This window comes from Nesoenas mayeri (genome assembly GCF_963082525.1).
Source record: "Nesoenas mayeri genome assembly, chromosome: 4".
Taxonomy (NCBI): Eukaryota; Metazoa; Chordata; class Aves; order Columbiformes; family Columbidae; genus Nesoenas; species Nesoenas mayeri.
This window is the reverse complement of record NC_137540.1, coordinates 64,576,448-64,585,172: the sequence shown is the minus strand read 5'-3', so window position 1 is coordinate 64,585,172 and position 8,725 is coordinate 64,576,448. Positions and strand designations below refer to the sequence as shown.

General features: G+C 55.5%; 1 protein-coding gene across 2 annotated transcripts in view; it reads left to right on the top strand.

Moving 5' to 3' along the window:
• Nucleotides 1-1,400: 1,400 nt before the first annotated feature.
• CRMP1 (collapsin response mediator protein 1) overlaps nucleotides 1,401-8,725 on the top strand; it is a gene marked incomplete at both ends in the record, with an annotated part of 49,572 nt that continues 42,247 nt past the window's right edge. The window contains one exon of one of the 2 annotated variants that reach the window (XM_080343610.1): nucleotides 1,401-2,701. In XM_080343610.1, the coding sequence (XP_080199736.1) occupies nucleotides 2,330-2,701 (372 nt within the window). Of the gene's footprint in view, nucleotides 2,702-5,279; nucleotides 5,319-8,725 lie in introns of those variants that run through there. The other variant, XM_080343611.1, reaches the window with a different exon arrangement.

Genomic DNA, 8,725 nt, shown 5'->3' with positions numbered 1-8,725 from the left:
CCCAACATGATCGATAAATAAAATGTTACCATTAGGAACAAAAAAATCAATACAGGGGAAGAATTTAAGGAAGCAACAAAGCAAGGTCCTACAAGGTGTACTTATTTTTCCACACACCAGTGAAACCTCCATGTGATATTAATGTTTTAATATGGTAGCAGAGTTTATTAAGTTAGCTGTGGAATCCTGGGCAATATGTTCTCAGAAATGCCAGTCATGATGCTGTAACTACTAAAATCAGTGTGTTAATAATCAGTGAACTTTTGACTATTTCCCTAATTCCCTTCATGCAAACAACACATAGTGTTCCAGGACATTCAAGACAGAAGGCACCACTGCATTCTAACAAATGGAGAAAATCAAGTTTTCCTTTGAATTGTTTTGGCAATGCTCAGGTATTTTACATCACTGCTTTTTACATGGGTTTGGTGCATGGGTAGTATCTAACGAGAAAGATGGTTATCTGGACTTGATTCTCATGAAATCCTATGGACCTCTGTCTTTCACCTCTCACTTTTCCTCATCAATATACAGCTCATGATTTTTCTTGTGCTGGGATGGTCAGGCATGCCTGTGGGCCATAGACAGTAGGGCTGTGTGGCTGGGCTTGTATTCAAACGGCATAACCATGCTCTATATGAGCACTAAACAAGTGTTATGATTGATTCACTGCTTCAAATTTGCTTAGTTGTTTAATCAATCTCAGAACAGTTTGTTCCAATATATTCTTTCAGAGCAATAGAAAATGCTCCTTATGTAACTGCTGGTGTATTCAAAGACTGTCAGAATTGTCTGAGATTGGCTGTGTGTGTAGGAGTGTCCAAAGTTTTGTGATTTCAGTGGATGATCTCAGGCATTGTAAGACAGGTAGAGGTGTAAAGATGGACTTTCTCAAGTGGTCTGTGAGGAGTTGAGGGTAACACATTCTCCACTCCTCCTGCTTTAAAAAACCCTCTTCGATTTTGAGAACCGGCATCCCTCACAGCGAAACGAAGCCCTCGGTGTCAGGCTCCCGTGGCTGTCTCGCGTTTGCCAAAGTCAGGCCGGGGATGCCGCCCCGGGTGCTGAAGGGACAGCTCCGCGGGGCGCACCGCCCTTCCCGGCTCCGCGGGGCTCCCGGCGGGGCGGCGCTCGGGGCGCTCCGGGCTGGGCCGGCTGTTCACCGCTGCCCGCGGAGCCACCGCCCGCAGGCTCCCCGTCCCCGGTGGCGGAGCCAACGGCGCAGGCAGCGCTCGGCGCGATCACTTCCGTGTCAGGGCCGGCTGCTGCCGCCGTGCCTGCTGCCTGCGCGCCGGGATCGGACGCCCCCACGGCGGCGGGGGGGCGGTGGCCGGGGGCGGCGGGGCGGAGCGGGGCCGCCGACAACCCCCCCCCGGGCACCAGCTGCTGCGGCAGGGAGAGGGGGGCACGCCAGCCCCCCTGCCCCGGGGGCCTGGGGCAGCTTGTGCTTCCACCGCCCACCCCGGACACCCCTCCTCCTCTACCCGCCGGTCCCCAGGCGGTCGCCGACCGCCCCCGGGCGGCGGGGCGCAGTGCGGGGTTGGCCCGCCTCCACTCCGCACTCCGCACTCCGCACCGCAGGCTGCCGCGGCCGCGCCCCCCGCCCGGCACCGCCGCAGCCTCCTCCTGCGGAGGGAGGCGGGGGGAATGTGAGTGTGCAAAGTGGAAGAAACTCCCTCCGGCTCTCTCGGGGGAGAGGCTGGGGGGATTTGGGGTATTCTTTTTTTCCTTTTTTCCTCTCTTTTTAAATTTTTTCTCTCTCCTGAAGCCACGTAGCAGCAGGTGACTGGCGCCCGCCCTCCGAGAAGGACCCTGTTTGCATCGGCTCTGTGTGCATGTAGAGGGCTCCCTCCTCCCCCTGCCTCCCGCCCCCCGGATCATTCTTTATACCGGGGGAGCGTGTGCACTGCGGTCCTTGCTCTGGGAATTGCTGCTGCTCTTCCTATTCGTCAAGGGCTTTCCAATCACCTGCCTCTGCCACCCTCTTCGCTCCGCTCTTTGTACTTTATTTTCACGTGCTCTTTACTAACACGGCTATTTTTAAATCCCGCTTGGATTTATTTCTTCCTCTATCTTTCTCTCTTATTTTTCATCTTTTTTTTTTCATTTTTCTTTTTTCTTTTTTTTTCTTTTCCTCCAGGGGGTGGGGGGGGAGGGAGGTTAACGCTTGCATCTCCCTAAGGGAAAGATCCCACCAGCCAACCCAGCTTCGCCACTGCTGCATCCATCCATTCATTTTTATGGTCACTAACAGCCTATCCCGGTAGTAGAAGGTGCAGAGAAGTGGGAGGCAGAGAGAGAGAGAGAGGGAGAGATCCGGACAGCGAGAATGGCCGAGAGAAAGAGGAACTGGAATAAAGAAGATGACCTGCCTGTGTATCTAGCTAGGCCGGGTACGACAGCCCAGACACCGCGGCAGAAATACGGGGGGATGTTCGCCTCCGTGGAGGGGGCCTATGAGAACAAAACCATCGACTTCGACGCCTACAGCGTGGGGAAGAAGGGGTCTCGGACTCCGCGGAGCGGCAGCCGGCACGACATGCTGGACGGAGGGGACAACTACAGCGAGACCGCCAGCGACATCAGCGAGGTCTCCGGCTCCGTCATCAGTTCCCCGGGAGACCGGGAGGACAAGACCCCGGGCGTGGAGATCAGATACCCCGTGGGGAAAGAGATGCTGCAGGGCCAGGACAATGGGCAGGTGAGCGGGGCCCCGGGCCGGGGGGCGGGAGCCGCCGCCCCCGCTCGCCGGGCGAGCCGAGCCGAGCCGTGCCGCAGAGCCCCGCTCGCCGGCGCGGGGAGACGGGGACGCCTTCGCGGGGGAGTTTCGACACGGGAGGTCGGGGGTGCACGGACCCCTCCTCGCCGGCACGGTGATGCTATAGGATGAGCCCAGCTGACCCCTAAACTCGCTTGCCTGAGCTTAGTGGAGGCAGGGGGCACGACCCCAGAAATTGTTCTCCTTTGTAAGTGATAGTGATGAGTTTTCTCCGTTTCCCTTCCTGCTGGTAAAACGCTGCCCGCGCCGGGTGGGCTGGAGGGCAGCCCGAGCCCCGCGGCCCCTCCCGCCGCCCCCCGGAACAAAGCGGCCGCCGCTGCACTTCCGGGCTCGCCGGGAAACTCCGCGGAGCCTGTCCCAGGCACAGACCCCGGCTCTGCCCCCGATTCGCCCCCGCTCCCCGTGCGCCTTCATTGTCTTCTCGGCAGGGAGAGCCTAAGGCAGGAGGATCTGCTGAAATGTTTGCCCGGGGTTTCTCCACCTCTGGTGTTGCAACCTGGGCTCATATTGTAGACTTAAGGAAAAAGTGTGGCCGGTGAGCCTGGCCAGCCCCTGCCAGCTGTGCTTCTCCATTCTGCCTGTGGCACGCAGGCTGGAGGCAGACCCGGCAGGCTGGCCCTCCTGGGAACCGAGGCTATCATTGATTTCTCCTTTAGAAAGAAATGCGGCCTTGCAGTCATGTTCCTGCACAGATGTACCCTTTCTCTTAGCACCCAGCCTGCAGGCTGTATGGCCTGTCCATGCTCTGCTCTTTCCATAGGCTAAACCGACAGTTTCCTCTCTTTCCTCTTGCTCTTCGATGTGGGCATCAATGGGGTGTGGGTCCTCTCTGCTCTGTGGTCTGGGTGCAGGTGATATGTGGCCTCCTGTGTAGACCAGTGGGTGCCCATTGTGGTGTGACACTGGAGCGAGCAGGCAGGGCTTGGTGGGACATTGCGCCTGCGATGGTGCCGCTTCACTGCAACGACCTCAGGTTGCCTTCAGAGGCTGCCAGCTGCAGTGCAGTCTTCTCTTTCCCAGCTCACCTGAACCCTTGTCCTTTCCATCAGCACCCTGGGGCAGCGGGAGGGCACAGCACATCCTGAATGTTCCCCCATCTTCTGGGACATCCCTGATGCCTCTTCCTCTTCTTCCTTGCCGCCTAGTTCAGCCCGAGACTCAGGCTAGTGACCACATTGCCTGTTAGCCCTCCGGATCATACTGTGCTTCCAAAGTTGTCTGGCTCTGGATTGGACTTGGGTGAAGAGGGGAGTGAGGAGGAGGTTGGGAGTGAAGTTGGCAAGATTTGGCCACTGTTTTACAAAGGTTGCTGTAAGCAGCAACCACGTGCCTCACCTCTGTACAGTGGTGGCTGGAGCTTTTTGCAAGGAGGGAGGGAGACATGTCAGGGATGTGGCCTGGGTAGGAAATGCGTTGCACTTCTGTATGCGTCGCAGGGATAGGTGTGCTAAAACCCACTAGTTCTTTGTTGTTTGGGGATTAATTTAGGCACGACTTTGCAGTGCCTTTTACTCTTCCTTCAGGTGTGCATGGAGCCTTAATCAAACACCATGGGTGGAGGGAGGCACTCTGTGAGTCAGAAAAGATGGAAGGGTTTCAATTAGCCACTTTTCCTCTCCTGCAGTTGAGTGGGGACAGGGAGTGCCACTAGGACAGTGAGGAGGGCAAAGCAGGGCAATGCTGTTGGGGTCACAGCCATTGGTGGGACAGAGCAGGGAGTGCCATTGAGGTCAGTGCCATTGGGGACAGAGCAGGCAGTGCCGTGGGGTTAGGGCAGGGCAGTGCCACCAGGGGCAGTGCCACCAGGGGCAGTGCCATGGGGACACATTAAGGCACTGCCATGGGGACACAGGAAGTCAGTGCCACTGGGGTCAGTACCATGGGGACAGACCATGGCAGTGCCATCGGGGTCAGTGCCATGGGGACAGAGAAGGCAGTGCCATTGCCATGTGCTGCGCAGCAGGACCCACCCCCGGGTTTTCACCTTGCGGGAGCCCACGCGTGGGACCCCGCCGGTGACCTCAGCTTGCGAGCGGGGCGGTGGCGGAGCTGGGGGGCGGCGTTTCCCAGCGCCGATGCAGGAGAAAGGGAGGCTCCGGCTGGATTGATAGACTGGGAAGGGGGGCTGGGGGGGTAGGGGTGGGGGACAGGAGGGAAGGAAACGCTTCCTGGGTTGAGCTGAGCGAATCCTGCTCCGACCTGCAGCCGAGAGGGCGCTGCTGCCGCCGGGAGAGGCAGCGCTCGCCGACCCCCTCGGGAGCTGCGTCCCTGTTTTATTGCAGCCGGAAAAAAAGGTGCCTGGTTTGCCTGGCTCCTCTTCCCCTTCTGGGCGAGGAAACTTTGCTTCCATTACACAGCTCTGCCGGGTAGCCCCCGCCCCACCCCATCACCCAACCGGGCTCCGAATTATTGTTCCTCGTATTACCACCGATATTGTTCAGTCGGGCTCGGCTTGCTTCTCGGGGTGTGTTGCGTGCGCCCGGCGCTAGCGAGAGCCGACATGTCTTACCAGGGCAAGAAGAGCATCCCTCACATAACGGTAAGCCGATCCCTGCACGCAGCGAGCCGCTGCCCTCGCTCCTTTGTTAGCGGGGTGGGGAAGGGCGTGAGGCGGGAGCGCAGCGGCCGCTCCGTGCCCGGCGGATGGCGGCGGGAGCCCGGCCGGCTGCGGGTCTGCGGCCGAGCTTCCCCGGGGCTGGATGGGTGCGGGCGCCGGTGCCCTCTCCTCCTCCTGCTGGAGCTCCGGGCTGGGAGTGATTTGATTTTATGTATTTTTTTTTTATGTTTTCGCTTTCCTCCCTCTCCGCACAGCCGGGGCTCAGCGTTGCGCGCTGTCTCGCCAGCTTGGGGCCGGCGGCGGTGGGTCGCGGCGGGGAGGGCCGGCGGCAAGGTTGCCACGGGCGCTGGCGGGGCCGGGGGTCGGGGTCGGCGGTGCCGCCCTCCCGAGGAGCAGGGCCCGGGGAGGCTCGTCCGCCGGGCGAGGCAGAACAAAAGAGGGAGGGGACGATCCGCAGTACAACGTGCCCCCGCCACCGCCCCCCGGCAGCGGGCAGGGGCAGCGCAGCCCCTCCGGTAGCGGGGGCAGGGTGCGGTGGGCCAGAGTGGGCCGGGGGTGCGGAGAGATGGCGGGGGGCAGCATAGAAAATCAAAGAGCGCCATGATGCCAGCACCAACATCTCTGCGCGCTATTAATACATCAGACATGGTGGGGATCAGAAGTCAAAGAGTTAATCATAACCATCCTCTTCCTATCTGTGCCTGTCTCCTGCTAGATGCTTTTATCCCCGAGCAGGACTACAATAGAGAGTGTTTTCCATGCCAGAAAGAAAGGATCTGAAATCCTCCGATTTGGTATATTGTTTCCCTCAGATACAGTGGATGGACAGGGCTGGGGATAAAGAATAGCCAGAGCTGGTGGGGAGGGGGGCTTCAGGGGAAATCTCCCCCCGAGTTAGGTCACAAAGAGATTTTCTCCAGAGCTAGTGTCCGTCTGTGGGCTGGTGCCTGCTTTCCTCTTGGGGGGGGCAGATCAGTGGGTGATGGGGTCACTCCTGCTGTGGGGCAGAGATGAGCAAGGAAGCGGGGTGAGCTCGAAGAGGCTTGGGCTTGTGGAGCTTTCCCAGGAAAGCTGGCACCATCAGGGTGCTGGGAAAAAGGGCAAGTTTCAGTAGCTGGGGAGTGGGCTGACTGGTGGGTGTGGCAACTTCATGAGCAAACCTGATGGTTTTGAGCCAGTGTTACAAGGCTTGTAAGCACCTCAAAGCTTTTGCATTATGTTAAAAAAAAAATCCTTTAGCCAGCATATTTTGGCAGGAGGGGAACAGCCTCATTCTAAAGCCAAAATGGTGCATTTTTACAGTTTTCCACTATCAACAGGCAGTAGTGTGTGTTGGTCAAGACTGGGTGTTGCAGTGGCTTTTTGGGTGGTGGCTCTTTCCACCTTGGTCCTCAGTGCATTGTGTGACTTGCAGTTACTCAGGGTACCCCTGGACTGGGGGGGGGCCTGGCTGCTCTCTGGGTGAGTGTCAGGTGCTTTGTGAAGGGCAGCTGGAGTGTAACAGGTTCCCACCCATAGCTACTTGTTTCCTCTCCAATTTGGAATAAAAGAAGAAACTGGAAGAATTATGAGTGCTTGCTTTGCAATCAACAGTTTGTTTTAATTTCTTCACTTCTCACAAATTTCATTCTCTGTGCTGGTGAGAGGATTGCTGGGAAAAAGAAAGACCAAACCTCAGCGTGCTCTCTTTGAAATGGGATGTGTTGAAGCTTCTATAAATGAATATTCATTAATGCTAGTGTTGAGTTTTGTGACCAAATCAAAGGCATAAATTAACATTAGTGAAGTTGGCAGGCATCAGACTTGGACTGCCTTTTTCTGTTTTAATGTTTTACACTTCTGGCCCTTCTCCTCTAGCAAAAGCAAGTCAGACACTCTTTGTTATACCTTGTACGTGCTGCCTGTCCCACAAGAGCCCACTAGATTTGCCTGCATGTGTCTTTTGAAAGCCCTGTTCCAGTTCATCCTGCCTCTAAGGAAATACATTGGAGCTTCAAGCCTTCTGGGCTCTGAGGAAATGTGATAGCTCTGTGAAATTATGCAACAACAACAACAGCAATGATGAAATCATATAAAAATGTCATTTGTTATTGTGCTTAAAATTTTCCCCCTCACACACACTCCTGCTCTTTAGAATAGTGAGGAACTTATTTTTCAGTGTCCTGTGCATTGATACTTTGCTGTGGATTTTCCTGTAGCAAGCCTGTCTTCCTTGCATGGGTCCAGGAGTCATCCCTGAGCACACAAGAACTGCACCTAGTATCCTGCCACAGCAGCCAGCCACTGGTCAGTACCTGACCAAAACATCTCTGTGGGTCAGGTCTGCCTCATCAGGAACTTTGTGAAGGAAGAGACAGAGGGTGGTTTCAGCCCTGGTCAGTGTGCGAGTAAATATCATTCTTGGGAAGAGAATCCTGTGATGTTCTTTCTGGGTTACTCCCCTTGGTGCACGTAGACATAACTGCCTCCTTGTGCTTCATCTGAACATGCCTCACCTCCTGGCCCCTTCAGACTATCAGCAGTGCCTGACTGATAGCCCCCCACTCCTTTCTTCTTAAACAGCTTTATTCCTGCCTTCATGTCTCCCCTTTCTCCTGGAAGTATCTAAGACAGACACTGTTGCAGATAGGCACACTTTGGCACCAAGCATCTCCCTGCACCTGCCTTTTTTTTTAATTTCAGCCCTTGAAAATCCATGCTTCTTGCAATTTATCCTGTTTGTGACGCTCCTCGTGCCCTTTATGAATCCCATGCAGCATTCAGGCTTGCTGTTGTTAGCTGAGCACCAGCTCCAGTGTAAAGTACCATTCAGTTGTGAGTCAGACTGGAGAAACTGGGCCCATTTCACTGTAACTACTGTGGGAAGGACCTCTATTTGAAGCACCAGACCAGTCTCCAGGTGATGTAAAATAGAGATGCACTGAACCAGTGTAAGTGTAAGCACTTTGGTCACATCCTGTGCAATGCATTGAAGTTCTTGGGGGGATATCACTCCCCCTGTCAGAAGTATTAGCTGGGGATGGAGCAGGGTTTGCATAATGTAAGGATGGCCAAGAATGCATCTGCGGGAGCATATTTCTTAAGCTGTGTAGAACAGTCAGCCACCACATCCATTGCTGAGGTGTTTTTCTGCGTGAGGTGGCAATCTTTTGTGCTTCGGTTGTGCAGGCATGCTCTCATGCAGACCAGATTTTCCAGGGTATGTCTCCCCGCCCATTGCTTTTAACATAGCTATTATATTCCTCTTGTGCAGTGTATTACAGGGAATCAATGGGGATGATGACAGTGAAAGATCTGTTGTAAATTATTTGGGCGTGTGTATTTTGGTAGTGCTTGGCACTTTTCAGCAAGGCCTCAGCGCAGATGAACTCAAAGTTACAATATATACC